Source organism: Glycine max, chromosome 18 (assembly GCF_000004515.6).
Source record: "Glycine max cultivar Williams 82 chromosome 18, Glycine_max_v4.0, whole genome shotgun sequence".
In the NCBI taxonomy this organism is placed as follows: domain Eukaryota; kingdom Viridiplantae; phylum Streptophyta; class Magnoliopsida; order Fabales; family Fabaceae; genus Glycine; species Glycine max.
The window spans coordinates 4923197-4939954 of record NC_038254.2 but is presented as its reverse complement, the minus strand read 5'-3'; the positions used below and the strand labels follow the sequence as shown (position 1 = coordinate 4939954).

The 16758-nt window shown below is 34.0% G+C and overlaps 1 protein-coding gene and 1 pseudogene across 2 annotated transcripts; both read right to left on the bottom strand.

Annotated features, from left to right (window-relative positions):
- Positions 1 to 757: 757 nt before the first annotated feature.
- LOC102665255 (cation/H(+) antiporter 15) lies at positions 758 to 4684 on the bottom strand. Of its 2 annotated transcripts, none has more exons than XM_014770303.2 (3): positions 4550 to 4684; positions 2119 to 3123; positions 758 to 2025 (listed from the first exon to the last, which is right to left on the bottom strand). In XM_014770303.2, exons 2-3 carry the CDS (start codon positions 3028 to 3030, stop codon positions 871 to 873), a joined length of 2067 nt encoding a protein of 688 aa, XP_014625789.1. In that variant the 5' UTR covers positions 3031 to 3123; positions 4550 to 4684; the 3' UTR covers positions 758 to 870. The 2 variants fall into 2 exon arrangements, with proteins under 2 accessions (XP_014625789.1, XP_006602070.1); XM_006602007.4 differs by lacking the exon at positions 4550 to 4684 and adding an exon at positions 3274 to 4027.
- A 222-nt stretch (positions 4685 to 4906) lies between these two features.
- LOC100803967 (uncharacterized) lies at positions 4907 to 6541 on the bottom strand (annotated as a pseudogene).
- Between the last annotated feature and the right edge of the window lie 10217 nt (positions 6542 to 16758).

Genomic DNA, 16758 nt, shown 5'->3' with positions numbered 1-16758 from the left:
AGGACTAAAACAAAACAACAAGGATTTAAAATAATTTTTTATTAGGTCTCAACACAAAAAAAAAATTAATAGAGTCCCAAAACAAAACTCCATTAATATATTTTAAGTCCAACAATAAAAAGGTGACCTTACATTTATGCATATTTTATGTAAAAGACACGTTAAGGCTAATTCATGCAACACTAGAATTGTCGAGATTTTTGTGGCAACACCAATCATTACATTAGAGCATATCCAATGGTGTTGATATAAACAATTCAATTTATACCACTTTAATATTAAACAACTCAATTAATTTTCTCTATAATGAATATTTTTTTTACAATTTGTTTAACTCACAAATGTTATATTTTTCTCTTTTATATTTAATACAAAGTTAAGCAACACATAAATAATAATTATTTATATAAATAACTCTCTTTAATTTTAAGCAACTCAAAATATCATGTGATACATCAAAATAATATTTTTTTTGTTAAGCAACCCACTAAACAACTACTATTATTGATGCTCTTAGTGTTTAATGATCTCTGTCATGACATAGTTTTTGTGTTCTGAGAAGCTTCTTGTTTTAACTAAAAATGATGTATTGACTAATGTATTGTTTAATCCTATGAATAAAATTTAAAAGCAAGAAAAAATAGTTTTAGAACATAATTCGAAAAATGAACATGCATATCAAACATTAATGATCATGAATTAAGTCACTTAAGAATAAGCAAAATCACTGTTAAGGAATAAAAAAGAGAGGAGAAAATGAAGACAAAGAAGAGACAATTAAATTTGGAAACACAAAGGTTGTACATTATCTATATCCAAAGTGCACTAAGTTTATACATATGACTGCTGGTGTCAAATCCTAATATTTTGCTATATATCTTCTTTTCTCAAATGTGTGGATTCTTCTGGATCACGTGATCCCCAAAATCTGGTTTGTTGTTGCACAACTAAAATTGATGTTTTGGCTCCTATATTTAAAGAGGCAAGAATCTCTCCTATAATTCCCAATTCTCCATGCTTCCATTTTCCAATTTCTGACATTAATTTTGAATCTGCGTGCTTCCTCCCAACCATGACAAGGTCATAACAACTCTCCATGTATTCAATAACTGAAAGTACATCCTTTCCATCCATTACCATCTCCTCTTTGTAAGAAACTCTCTCATTCCGAAAAGCCTTAAGCCTAAACTCACTCAAGATCTGTGTGTCAAGCATTTTGCTCCTTTCTGTTCCTCCAACAATCTCAGTTGGAGATGAGAAATGAAAAAGAGTAATATGTACATAAGGTTGATCTAACATGCGTCTCGCATATGAAAGTGCTTCTCGATCATCTGCACCACCAAAGAAGAGCATAGCTACTTGATATATTGATCCCTTTTTGAAGCCACACCAAAACATCTTTTGGTTACCACGATCAATGAGGACACCAACTGAGCAAGGAGCTTTCTCTAGGACATTCTTATTGAGCTGCTTAAAAGCAAAAGATGACTCAGTTGTCCCTCCAAGTATCCATTGCTTATGAAAAGGTATGATGATAAAAGTTGTTCTCTTTTCAAGTGCCAAGTAGCACACATCATTGTGCATTGTAGCATAAGGAGAAATGCCCTTATAGGAATGTAGTGTGACCTTGCCCTTGTATACATCTTCAAACTTGTTGAATGAGTTGAAAATCTTTTCAGTTTGAGTAGAATGGTGACTAAGCATTTTTCGCGGCACGTGTGCAACAAGAAGAGAGGAAGATCTCCCCACAAGCTTAATAAGCTGAAGCACAACTAAGTTAATAGGGCTTGCTTTAGTGGGGTTGGAAGCTGCAAGGAGGTTCATAATAGCCAAAACATTATCATGTCTATGAATACAAGCTAGTATGCGTAGTTCTTCATCCTTTCTGTGATGCATAATTGTCCTCCTTTTGTAAGCAAGAAACCTCTTAGAAGGATCATATAGAGTTTTCACAATAGGTGACACAATCCCGGCTACAAGCACTAAAGTAAGAACCAAAATTGTAAAGCATTCATCATTCATGGCCTGCAAAACTCATAGAAGTGAAACCTTTAATAAATAAGTTTTACAAAACAAAAACTCTGAAGTTGTAATGTGCGAATTAAAAGTTTTGCTTACTTTTTTTAATTTCAAGCTAATCAACAAGTACAATTCAATAGTGCCTTTGCAGTTCATTATAAGACCAAGAGCAAAGGCATCTCGGAATGGCATCCTAAGGAAGATGAGAGGTAATAAAGCCCCTAAAACTTTCCCACAAAAAGCAATGCAGATAATGAATTGAATTGTAGCTATGTTCTTCATCTTCTGTATGGCGTACACATCTGTCCTTAATCCAACTATTATAAAAAGGATAGGCACGAACACCACTGAAACAAAGGAATCAAGCTTATTTACCAATGCCGCTCCTAATGGTGGACCATCTGGTATAGCCAGCCCCACAAAGAAAGATACAACAATCGCATTTAGGCCAAAAACTTCACCTAAGAATCCACAAAATATTAGTGTTAGAAAAACACCACATATATAAATTTCTTGAACAGGTTTCCCTTCTGGTGATTGTCGAATTGCCCATATTGCAGCTGGGTGAACTACAAAGATGATGAATATAAGAAATAGCGTGGGGGACAAGAAAGATCCAATAGATGTTCCTATTGACTTTGTGGAGGATAACCTTGCAACAAACTTTATTGTCATAACAAAAAGGAAACAAATATCACACACTAATGAAGAAGAAGTGGCCAATCGCCCAATCTCTGAATTGAGGATCTGAAGCTCAACAAGAAAACGAGTAATTACTGGAAAGGCTGAGATACATTGAATTTCTATCACAATAGGAAGCACCTTAGAGACATCACTATCCAATGTTGCAAAGCGTGTGAGCATAAAGACAACCGTTTTGGCAAAAGTGTAAGGAACAAAGTAGCCTAAAATTCCTATGGCAAAAGTCCTTTTGCCTGATCTAAAAGTGATGGTTGGATCTATCTTTACCCCAGTTAAGAAGACAAATAACATAAAACCGAAAAAGCCCATGGTATCAATCACATTTCTTCCTTTTGATGGGAAAACCTTGTCAATGAATGCTGTGTTGCGCCCCAGAATAGAAGGACCTAAAGTCACACCACCCTGGTTGACACAAAAACATTAAAGAAATGAAATCAGATACATCTCGTTAGCCTCTAAGTTTCAATAAAACAATTAATAACTCGACATCAAATGGACATGAACATATATAAAGATCAAATACAAGAAATTAAAGCTTGCATATATGCTTACAATAATCTGAGAAACAAAAGACGGTTGACCAAATGGCTTGAGAATAAGATGAATGAAATGGGTAAAGATGAATATGAGGCAAAGTTGGAGCAAGAAGACAGGGAGATAATATGCAAGAGGGTCATCTCCAAACCAGATTCCCTTGGAGTTGATTTGATTAGCTGTACTGTGGCATATGAAAGAACCTCCAAACAACGTTTCTGCCTTGGTAATTCCAGCATGCATGGCATTGTGAATGAGGTTGTCGTCCTGGCCTACTTTCATCGATATTGGAGATGCATGAGAGTGGTTATGAGACATTGAAGGGAATTAAAAACACAAGAATGTGATTATGAGAGAACCCATTTGGGAGAGAATTGTGATCATGGATGGACGAGATAGAGAGAGAAACAATGTAAGAGCTAATGGTTCTCTTTCGTAAGTTACCTTGACCTTGTGTTGACGAAACATAATCATATTATAATTATCTTGTCTTTTTTATCCATTCAGGGATATTTTTAAGAAAGAAAATAGTGACTAATTTCTTTATCTATCTATTTATAATACATAAAAATAAGTAATATTTAATGATGCAATTTTGCCATCAACATTTTAGCTTACTCATTGACATACTTTTCAACCTTCACTTTCGAAATAACTATTTTAATTGTCATTAATCTTAATAAATTCTATAATTTTCATAACTTTTAATTCTCATTAATCTTTCTCAATAAATTTATATTATATTCATTTCAACTGAGTTTTTTTTATATTCATTTTGAGCTTTTTTTTTTCAAATAGTAATATTTCATCGTTTCTTCTTATTTTTTTACAGCATCGTTTCTTATTTCTTAATCACCAAAAATAAAACATGTAATTAATTTTTAGTTACTCACTTCTTTAGCCACATTTTTTAATCGAAGGATTTTTTTAATCAGATTAAATTGAGGTATACTAAATCAAAGCAAGACATTAAACTAATTGGACCAGAAATAATTTCACAAGATAATAAATGGCAACACGTTGGATGCCACATGAGAGCTATAATATACATTAACTGAAATGATAAGAATTTCCGCATCGAGAGCTATTTGGTGCATATCCACTTATTAATAGTTTTAAGTTTTAACCTCATATTTTACCAAAATAAAATAAAATAAACAGTAGTAGTATGGACAGTTCTATTCGTGTCAAATAAAGCCTCACTTATTTTTCAGTGAAATCAGTAATATTTGTCTGGAACAAAGAAAATCATCTAACAGAAAATGAGCATTTGCAAATTGCTTTTCATTCGTACCTGGGCAATAATATCTGAATGCAAGGTAGCTTTCCCTAGTGCAGGGTCACTTACCAAAGAGGATTATGCTCCCGTGACTTAGGAACTGCCTACATCATGTACAGAGGGTAATTTGGTGATGAAACAATATCAAACACTCAAACTTCAACATCCATTGAATTATTAAATAGTTAAATGTAATATTAATATCTTTAACCTGTCACTCAAGCAGCTGCAACTGAGCAACAACATTACCTCAAGAAGAATGAGAAAGAACCAATTTAATTGTGTGAGATCCTATAGAACAATAAAAAAAAAAATCTATATCTATACAAAGAATGATAGAACAGCAGTGAAAAAAAATACTAAGTTTCTAGTGGGTTATCAGTTATCAGCTACCACCATTGATGTACAAGAACTCCATAATTTCTGAGGGAAGTAAGCAGATCCAGGCACTGAGAATAGGTCTTGTGATACTTTGCATTTCTCTGACCAGGGCAGCATCTCTGCCACCTATTGTAATGGCACTCAAGGAAAAGCTCATCAATCAAACAGATAGCCCCAGTCTGAATCAGCCTTGGTATGAGATGAAACTCAGTCCCTTCCACATCCATCTTCACCACCACAAAATCCCTCTTTGTAACAGCACCCTTGAGCCATTCTGCAAAATCAAAACCCTGAATCTTGTCCTTGTCACCCATATGACTAGAAGAGGTCTACACAGGGTTGATCCTCCCCATCCCTCTCCCTCTCCCTCTCATCATCACCTTCTTGCTTGGGTCTCTGGTGATCTCAAAGAACAATGTCTCATTCCTCACCCATGCTGCATAGGGCAACAATGTGACCCCTCTCTTTGCCCTATACTCTTCATGAAATGCTTTATCAGCCTCAATTGCATAAACCTCAAAGGTTCTACTCTGCTTTGGGTACTGTTTCCTAAACCAACTTCCAATGTTTGAACCATAGCTTCTAGCTCCAACATCAACATACACATACCTATTCTTAAAGCTTATGTCAACCAAAGAAGTTAAGTACTTTATGTTCTCCACATTTTTCTTTAGTATAATCCATGGTTTCAATGGCTCTTCCTCTATCAATGCCTCTGCATTTTTAACTATTTCACGTTTGTATCAGACGTAGCACTTATTCACGACATTGTTAATATTTAGGGTTTTGATTTCGAAATTAGGGTTTTTGTTTTTCTTCTTCATCAAAATTTCAAGAACCGGAGATGAATCAACACTGTTGATTTCTCCAGTTCTGATCAATTCAAAGCAATCGAACAGTTCAAGGAAAGATTCGAAGCTGTAAGCGTCTCTCACCGCCACGTGGACCGCCGCGAAGCCGCCGGGACGCAGCGTGCGGCAGATCTCGGCGGCGAACTCCGCCGACCGCGGGGACTGCTCCAGGCCGCCGTTGCAGGAGAACTCGAAGTCGAATGCATCGCCGGAGAACGGATGCCGGCGAGCGTCGCCGTGGAGGATCATCGGCGGCGACGGTTTCTTGAAGATTCCGACAGAGTCGACGACGCCGACCTCTTTCAGCGCGAGGACGTCCTCGCCGGAGTGTCGAAGCAGGGAGCGCGGGAGTTCGGGGAGAGGAAGCCCTCGGCGATGAGGTCCTGGAAGATAGCGGCGTAGTGTTCGACGGAGCGGCGCCAGTTCTTGCCGGAAAACGGATCTCCGGCGTCGGAGATGCGGGAGGGGGCGGTGAGAGTGAGGTTTTCGGAGAAGAAGCAGAAGTCGGCGGAGTCGTAGGTTCAGCCACGGACGGTGACGATGATGGCGAACCGCGCGGCGAAGTTGAGGACGGCGAAGGAGAAGAGACAAACCACAATGTTCCGCAGGGAGCCGTGTTTCGCTGCGGGTGGTTCCATGGATTGATGCGGTGTAACCACGGAAGAAGAAGAAAGAGTTCTTAGCGAGTGAGAGAGGGGTATGGTTTGAAAATTGAGTCTGGTTTGGAGGGTAAAACGGCAACCTCATATGTTTCACTTGGCGCTAATGGTTTTGAGAATAATGATTGTTTTGTGAATTTTTCTTTCTAAGTTGTTTTATTAACAAAGTATCATTTTGTTGGTGTAGATGTCCGGGCTCATATTCCTATTTGAGTATTAAAAAGTTGAAATAATTAATATTGAGTTACATGTAAGTAATAAAGTATAATTTTAAGGTAACATGTTAATATTATATATTGTTTAATATTACTTAGAATAAAAGAAAAGATGCACAATAAAAAGATGTGAATCAAACGATTACATAATTGGATAATATGTATCTCATTAAGTTATGAAAGATCAAGAATACTAATTCATGAAACATCAAGAGGTAGAAAAAAAGATTTGAGAAAAAAATATAAGTCAACGAAAAAAGTTTATAATTAATCAAAGCAAATCATAAACTATTTAGTCAAAATTAAAAAGAAATTAAAAATTTGTTTGATACCCAAAGGTATTCAACTTACAACATTAATAAAAATATGAGAAGAAGGCACATGAAATAACCTCTAGTATGCACATAACTACAATCAGATATTAGTAGTGTTAGACCGTGTCTTCAAATTGTTGACTGTATTTTTTTTGTTTCTTTTTTATCGAATCCCTTCCATCATAAATTAAAGAAAGCAATACACACACAAAAATTACTGAGCATAAACCTTTCGTTCATGTTTAATTTACAATTAAAATTCATAGAACATTACAGATGACAACCAAAATCTTACAACATTAATAAAAATGTGAGAAGAAGGTGCATGAAAGAACCTCTGGGATACACATGACTACAATAAGATATTAGTAATGTTAGACCGTGCTTTCAAATTGTTGACTGCATTTTTTTTCTCTTCTTTTTGATCGAATCCCCTCCATCATAAATTAAAGAAAGTAATACACACACAAAAATTACAGAGCATAAATCTTTGTCCACGTTTAATCTACAATTAAAATTCATAGAACATTACATATGGTAACCGAAATCTTACAACATTAATAAAAATGTGAGAAGAAGGCACATGAAAAAACCTTTGGGATGCATATGACTACAATCAAATATTAGTAGTGTTAGCCCGTGCCTTCATATTGTTGACTGCTTTTTTTTCTCTTCTTTTTGATCCAATCTCGTCCATCATAAATTAAAGAAAGCAATATACACAAAAAAATTACAGAGCATAAACCTTCCGTCCACGTTTAATCTATAATTAAAATTCATAGAACATTAGAGGTGGTAACTGAAATCTTACAACATTAATAAAAATGTGAGAAGAAGGCACATGAAAGAATCTTAGGGAATCACATGACTACAATCAGATATTAGTAGTAGTATCAGCCCGTGCCTTCAAATTGTTGACTACATTTTTTTTTCTTCCTTTTGATTGAATAATATGTTAAAACTAATAGTGTAATATTTTAAAAAATTGATTGTTAAGTACCTACTAATTAGGAATAAGTCAACGTCTAAATTATGATTATTTTCATATCCTAACAGAGTATGGTCATTAATTTAAAAAATATGATTATTTCTATATTGTAACAAAATATTTAAAATTAATTGTTAAGTACCTATTAATTTGAAATGAAAATTAACAAAAATATGAATAAAATATGTTTATTAATTAAACGTCAATAAATTGACAATAATTACGACAAAAACAAATACAAAATTGATATTGTTTTAATAATATGTTAAAATTGATAATGTAATATTTAAAATTAATTGTCAAGTACCCACAATTAGGAATAAATCATCGACTAAATTATGATTATTTTCATATCTTAACAGAATATGGTTATTAATTTGAAAATTATGATTATTTTTGTATCCTAACATAATATTTAAAATTGATTATTAAGTATCTATTAATTTGAAATGAAAATTAACAAAAATAAAAATAAAATATGCTTATTAATTAAACATCAATAAAATATGTAACCTTTAATATTTAAAAGGAAAGTTTTCTCTTCTATAAAAGATACATATAATTTAGAAAGAAAAAAAATAGAATTTGTTGGATATATGATTACACTTCATCTTTACATGAAAATTTATTAGTATTTTTATAACTATTAAAATTCGCTTACTTCAAACACTATAAACTTATTTAAATTAACTGACTCAATCAGATTTGTTAAAAGAAAAAAAGATGGATGCATGATTGCGGTTCATCTTTAGATGTAAACTTATCACTATTTTCATAACCACTAAAATCTAAACAAACACCGCAACATATTTAAATTAACTTTATTTTAGTATAACTTTTCATTCAAATTAATTTCAACAAATCTAGAAACATATCAAGTACTCGTAAGTCAGATAATATAATCGTATTAATATTGAATGGTTATAAAATTGTATTAATCTACAATTGTATCTAAAATAATATAACCGATTTTTATTATTGTTATAATAAATTATTATAAATGATTGTTATTATGATAATAAATTAATATAACCCACGGTCTAGAAGGCTTTGTGTTTGTCTCGAATCATGAATTGACAATATTAGTCTAATCATTTTTATTATTATAATAATATATCATTATAAATTATTATCATTAATTACAAAAAATATTTTTGTTTTTATTATTTTTATTAGATGCAAGGCTTTCACTCTAACCGTCACACATCTGAATTCAAAATGGGATTGGATGTTCAACGGTAACTCTAGTGATGCATTTTTTTGTTTTTGGAAATATTAATTCATTGGAAATAATAAATGCTGATTGATATTGACGAAAATCATAAATGTTGATTGACATTAAAGCACCAAAAACGTAGAAGACATAAAATAATGAGAAATTGAAGGAAACAAAACGCAGCAACATTAAAAGTAAATTGTTTTTATTTTTAACCTGTATAAGCACAAATGCCAAGAATATCTACAACAGAGATTTTGTACATGTTGATACATTATCATAATAAGAACAAAATTGGAGAAGATTCAAGATCACTCGTGAACCTCAAAGTTAATCATAGTAATAAACATCATTTTTTTCAAGTAATACATAGATGAACATGGTAAAGAAAGGAACCCTAACATGCAACAAAAAAAAGATAAAAATAGGTAGCAAATGCAACACAAAGATCCATATTTTTCCATATTGTGTCATTAAGGCAGAACAATGGTAATTCAACTATGTTCATCTGATACTTATGAATGGCGTCCGTTTCTGAGAAATTCAACGGCAATCCAACACAAAAAAAAATAGCAAAAGTGTTGTCAGTATATAGAAAAGTTAAAGATGATGAATAAATTAATAATAACAATTGAAGTATAATATAATAAATCTGACCGTCAAAAGCGAAGCACACAAAATGATGAACATGCAAGAGAAATGAAAGGCAAAAAATTTGAATCTGACCAAGTAGGAGGAACAACAAAAAATTTCATCTTTAGTACTACAAGAACAAACAAATAAAAAAAATACAAAACCCAAAAATAAAAAATCGTAGAGACAAATCCAAGCAACATGGATACATGATCGCAGTTCATCTTTAGATGTAAATTTATCACTATTTTCATAACCACTAAAAAAATGCATACAAATGCAATAAGAGGTAAAAAAAAACAACAGAAGAAGACGGGGAGGAAAAACGAACTTGTAATCTATCCAACATACTATGATCTATGCCTTTTGTCTTGCAAAGGAAGTAGAATACTCAACCACGATTAAATAAGATTGAGGAATACAAAAAAATTCAATCTTTTGTACCGACAGAACCTAAAAATCAAAAGGAGAAATAAAATACATCACAAACTTGTCCTCCGAATGCTGCACACTATTTGTTGTCTTTTTTGTTGCTCTCGGTGAGAACTTTATGTTGGAGAAGGCTCAGGAACACAAAAAAATTAATCCTTTATCCTGCGAAAAGTCATCATAACCCAAAACAAAGGCAGAAGATGCAAAAAAAATAAAGCTTTTATGTTGCAAAGGAAGAACAATAGTCAGCCACGGTCAAATAAGCTCGAGGAACACAAAAAAGACTGAGGAACACAAAAAAATTCAATCTTTTGTACCACCAGAACCCAAAAATCAAAAGGAGAAATGAAATACATCACAAACTTGTCCTCCAAATATCGGATACTATTTGTTGTCTTCTTTGTTGCTCTCGGTGACAACTTTACATTGGGGAAGGCTTAGGAACACAAAAAAATTTAACCTTTTATCCTGTGAAAAATCATCATAACACAAAACAAAGGCAGAAGACGCAAAAAAATTAAAGCTTTTGTGTTGCAAAGGAAGAACAATAGTCAGTCAGTCACGGTCAAATAAGCCCGAGGAACACAAAAAAATTCAATCTTTTGTACCAACAGAACCCAGAAATCAAAAGGAGAAATGAAATACATCAGAAACCTGTCCTCCAAATGCCGGACACTATTTGTTGTCTTCTTTGTTGCTCTCGGTGACAACTTTACGTCGGGGAAGGCTCAGGAACACAAAAAAATGTAACCTTTTGTCCTGCGAAAAGTCATCATAACACAAAAGAAAGAAAAAAGACGCAAAAAAATTGAAGCTTTTGTGATGCAGAAGAAGAATAATAGTCAGCCACAGTCAAATAAGCCCGAGGGACACAAAAAAATACAATTTTTTGGACCGTCAAATAACTGTCAAACCAAGAAATCACGTGAGAGAAAACAACGGGCAAACCAAGCAACAACCTTTAGGTTTTTCGGCCAAAACAACCAAATGAAAAAAGAAAACACAGAAGGATAGGAGAGAAAAGAACCCATAAATCATTTTTCGGCCAACCCAAGCAAAGAACTGTCAAACCAAGCCAAAAAGCTTCGGCCTTTAGGTTTTCCTCTCAGAAGAGAAAACAACCAAGCAAGAGCCTTTGGGTTTTTTTGGCCAAACCAAGCAAACTGAAAATGAAAACGCAGAAGAATAGTTTGGAAAAGAACCCATAAATCAATGGAGAAAGAACCAAGCATATGAAAAACCAAAACACAGAAGGATACTGTTGAAAAGAACTCAAAAATCATTTTCCAGCCAACCCAAGCAAAGAACTGTCAAACCAAGCCAAAAAGCTTTGGCCTTTGGGTTTTCCTCTCAGAAGAGAAAACAACCAAGCAAGAGCCTTTGGGTTTTTCGACCAAACCAAGCAAATGAAAAACGAAAACGCAAAAGAATAGTTTTGAAAAGAACCCAGAAAAAATTATTTTCCGGCCAACCCAAGCAAACAACTGCCAAACCAAGCAAAAAAGCTTCGGCCTTTGAGTTTTCCTCACGGGAGAGAAAAGAACCAAGCATCAGCCTTTGGGTTTTTCGGCCAAAACAACCAAATGAAAAAAGAAAACACAGAAGGATAGGAGACAAAAGAACCCATAAATCATTTTTCGGTCCAATCAACCAAAGAACTGTTAAACCCAAGAAAAAACCTTGAGCCTTTGGGTTTTCCTCAGTGAGAGAAACCAACAGACAAACTAAGCAACAACCTTTCGATTTTTTAGCCAAAACAATAGGAGAGTGATGGATTCCCTCATTCCCGTCCAGCATTTGGAGAACAACAACACCAAAGCATTGTCTTGGATTGCAGTGGAATGAGAGAGAATGAAGAACGAGTAGGAAAAAAAAGAAAGAGAATGAGAGAGAGAATGAGAATGGGAAACGGTGGAGAGAGAATGAGATTTCTGAAGGAATGGGTAAAACATCCAGTAACTCATTTAATTTTTTTTATTAAAAAAAGCGTAAATGTTAAAATTTGCTAGGCCGACACGTCACCAAAGATTGATGTTGACATTTTTGGGCGGGAAATGGGAGCACGACATTGCGACAACTGGCCATCTAGGACCTTGTTTGTATAATGATAGATGATAATAATAATGATTGTTTTACCCTAAGAATAACTTAAATAATTTTAAGAGAGTAAAAGCTATCAAAGTTATCCATACTCCATCCATTACAAACATGGTTTATTTTATGAAAAGATAAATACTAATATATTAATTAATGTCCTAAAATCACTATGGAATAAAAATAGGAAGATTTTTATGAAAAAGTATAATGGTATATTTTACTATAATTTTTAATACAATTTTAACTTTAAAACTTTCTATTTATAAATTTCACAGTCAATGCTATTTGTTCTTAAACACTGCACACATACGTTGGTAATGGTTCCTTAGGCCAATTCATCCATCACAATAATTCATTAGATCATTTCGCTCATTAAATATATAGGTCTAATCATTACTGTATAGATATTTCTTAAGGGAACACAAAAAAAAGGATAGATATTTCTTCAAGAATCTTAATCATGATCATCAATAGCAGATAATTCACTTATGTTTAATGATAAGTTGCATATAATTCATTTATTGTTAATTTAATTATAATGCACAAATACTTTACTAATAGTATAAGCAATGATAAGATGTACAACCCATAGAATTTATGTGATGATTGATAATTGTTATTCAAAAGCACAAAAGACATAAAAAAAGTAGATGAAAATTAGTAATGTACTCCAATCTTATAGTTTATTGTGTGAGATTTGTTAAATAACTGATTTCCACTGAGTTTTACACAGTGGAGACTTCATCTTGATGACTAGTAATGTTTTCATTTAAATTTTTCAGGTTTTAAGCAAGGAAGATTGGAAGTGCATCTTGAAGGGTCGCGCTCAGTGCGCAAAGTTCGCTAAGCGGGGGGAATCCGTTCAGCGCTAAAAAGAACTCTAGAGAATACAAAGTCAAATAGCATCGTGCTCAGCGCACAACCAGCTCGTCCAGCAAAACTTTTGTCGCTTTTCGCGCTTAGCGCGTCCACGTTTGCTCAATACCCAATCACTAGCTCTCGCTCAACGAGACATTGCTCGCTGAACGCGCATCCATAAACTGAGAAACCCAAAAGTCTTTAAAGCTGGAAGAGAGGGGGGTATGAAACGACACATGTAGAGTGAGAGATGAAAAACAGAGAACCAAGACTGAAGGAAGACAAGCAAGCTGCTTTCCTCCCATTTTTTGCTTCAGCACTCCATTTTCTCCTTGTATTTTCCATTGTAGTTGAGCTTTCCATGTTAATGGAGGGCTAAACACTCCATTGTTGGGGAGTTTCCCACCGAGCACTCTTGATGTAAAAACTCTAACTATCTATTCAATACTATTGCTAGTATCTTTGCTTCTATCTGTGGTAATTTTCATATATGTGACTTGATCATCCATTTATATATTTTGTTAGGATTTAAGTGTTGAAAAATGTTATTAATCCTTAGAACTTGGTAGAGCAACTAAAATTCTTCATTTCTAAGAATAATGTGAAGTAATTTAGTACAGTTTGCATCTCATTTGTCATGTGGCCCGCTTAGGCTGAATTTGTTGAGGAATCAAAAATGAAACTAGGAGAGTTAGACTTTTTCATATGATGAATTGCGGTTAGAGTAAATTTATAGGTGCGAGTGACATTAAGACAATATTAAATAGAGAAAATTTTTTATAATTGTTATAGTTCGCTAGAATGCTCCCCGACATATTTGACTTGGTATTTGTTTCGTTCACTAAACTCAATGTTTATTTCTACTATTCATTCTTAGTTTGGAAAAATTGTTATAGTTTACTTTATGACATGAATGATTTGCTAAATTTCACATTACTCCAACGGTAAATTGTTTACAAACTAAATATGTGTTATTGAAGTACAAGAAATTATTTGTGGATACGATACTTGGTCTTACCGTTTTAATTATTATTTGAATGAATTGATACACTTACCAATTGGTTAACAATAATATAAAATTCTCTTATACTGAAATGTAAGAAAGTGATTTATTTAATGTATTTGATATAAAATTTCTTTAGATCAGTACAACCATATCTTGAGTGACATTAATCTTTTATTCAATAGATTGGGATATTATGGTATTTGACCCAACATAAAAAAATAATAAGATATTCTATAAATAATTGATGATAATGTTAAACTGATAATGAATATTGTTCAACAATTTATACAATATCTTATTTCTTTGTCTTTAGTTCTAGATTCCTTTTTTGTTACGAACGGGATGAGTATATTAAGAACGAAAATGGCCATCAGGCCTTACATCATCCTAAACAAAATCACCAATCTGAGGAGGGACATCCTCAATCCAATAGGATTCAAAAACCAAAAAAGAAGAATTTGAATGGAAAGTAGAACTCTATAATCTTTGATGATACCTACAAAGTAGTTGTTAGAATTGGAGTTTCTAGAGGCCCAAGCAGAAACTAAATGAAGACAAACAGACTCAAAAACCACAGGATTTAGTATTAGGTAACCAACAGATTCAATAGCCCATCTAAACGCCACTGCTTCAGCAATATATATATATGAACCTCAACACAAGTGGGCAAAGACTTTGTAGCAGCAGCCATGACTTCACCAAACTCATTTCTAAAAATAACCCCAAGTCTCGTACCTTTCCCATCCACGATAGAAGCATCAAAATTACCTTTGATATCTTCCAAATTGTCCTAGCCAATTCAGAAACCCTTGCCAGCATATCTAGATCTCCCAACCTTAAACAATCCGCAAATTTTGAGAACAAAGAATCTTCAGGAACTGAAATGATGTCCCCTAGCACAGAAGCAAACCAGATGTGCTTAACTTCTTCAGACAAAAGAATCGCATGGGAGACAGTTTCCACACACTTTCCACACCGAGGGTACATATCATCAAACATCAATACCCTTCTCTTTAAATTCTTGGGAACAGGAAAGACATTTTTACAAGCTCGCCAAAGAAAATTCTTGCAATTAGGAATCATCTTTATCTGCCAAATTTTCTTCCAGATATCCCCCGAGAGCCTGCTTGAGGAAGCATAAGGATTAACATTAGACTCTAAGGCTTGATAATAGCCAGATTTCACCGAGAAAAGGCCACCATCAAATGAATTGCCAGATGAACTTATCCTGGTGGAGCAAAAGCCGAAAAGGAATGGCTAAAATCTTTTGATAGATATAGCCAAGAAACATAGTTTTCAGCCTTTGAAGATCCTATTGCCTTGAGTCTTGGAAAATAATCTCAACCACCAACATATTTGGATCAACACTAACATCAAGATTCCAATAAGCTAGTCCACCCATAGAGTTCGACACCCGTCTATCATTAAAAAGCTCCACCATAGATCCATCCCTGATACACCAAAGGGTCCCTTTATGAATCAAGATTTGAAGATGATGTTATGCTGCTCCAAGTGAAATTGGGTCTGTAATGGGTTTTTGCTTCTTCCAAACCCTTAAGCTTCTTCCAAATTAACCTTTTCCTTGACAAATTAGAAGACTTGAGTCTTTGACCTCCCAATCAAAGAGGGAAGACCCAAATACTTTCCATGAGCAACCGCTAACTTTACACCCAAAAGCATGGCTAGTTGATTAGTTCTGATAGAAGGAACATTTCGGTTGAGGTTAGCTCAGATTTATCAAGGTTGATACTCTGCCCAAAAGCTTGCTCATAGACTTGAAGAAGATGGTCTATTTGGCAAGCCTCCTCGTGAGTGGAACGAGTAAAAATGATGTTGTCATCCGCGAATAGAAGATGGGAAATACTTGGAGCTACGGGACAGATTTTAACTCCATGGAGGGATTGATTTTGCACTGCTTTGGTAATGAGGAAAGAAAGAGCCTCTGCACACAATATGAAAAGGTAAGGGATAAGGGATTCCTTTAAGACACAAAAAAAACAACTAATAATAGCATGATTCTAGGTGACATTCTTCAAGACACAAAAAAACTCTCATTCGAGATAATGTTTAAACCTCTTATATTATAGCCCGTAAGTGGACCGGTAGGCTGGTTTACCTCCGGTTTCAATTGATATATAATTTGTTGGATCAAGTGGCCTCAAAATAATTAAGAAGGGAGTGTTGAATTAATTATTCATAAACCTTTACTAGTTAAAAATTTACTCTTTTAAGACTTTTACTAAATTATTAAGAAAATGAGGAGTAGAAGAGAAACTTAACAGAAAGTAAAAGCGGAAATTAAATGCACAACGGAAAATAAAAGAGTAGGGAAGAAGGAAACAAACACACAAGAGTTTTTATACTGGTTCGACAACAATCCCCGTGCCTACATCCAGTCCCCAAGCGACTTGCGGTCCTTGAAATTTCTTTCAACCTTGTAAAAATCCTTTTACAAGCAAAGATCCACAAGGGATGTACCCTCCCTTGTTCTCTTTGAACCTAGTGGATGTACCCTCCACTAGAACTGATCCACAAGAGATGTACCCTCTCTTGTTCTCAGTCAAACCCAAGTAG

Coding starts and splice junctions, on each gene's coding strand:
- LOC102665255 (XM_006602007.4), bottom strand. CDS start 3,573: ATGTCTCATAACCACTCTCATGCATCTCCAATATCGATGAAAGTAGGC. Junction 3,124..3,273: donor CTTTTGTTTCTCAGATTATT/GTAAGCATATAT, acceptor TGTGTCAACCAG/GGTGGTGTGACTTTAGGTCC. Junction 2,026..2,118: donor TTAGCTTGAAATTAAAAAAA/GTAAGCAAAACT, acceptor TGAGTTTTGCAG/GCCATGAATGATGAATGCTT.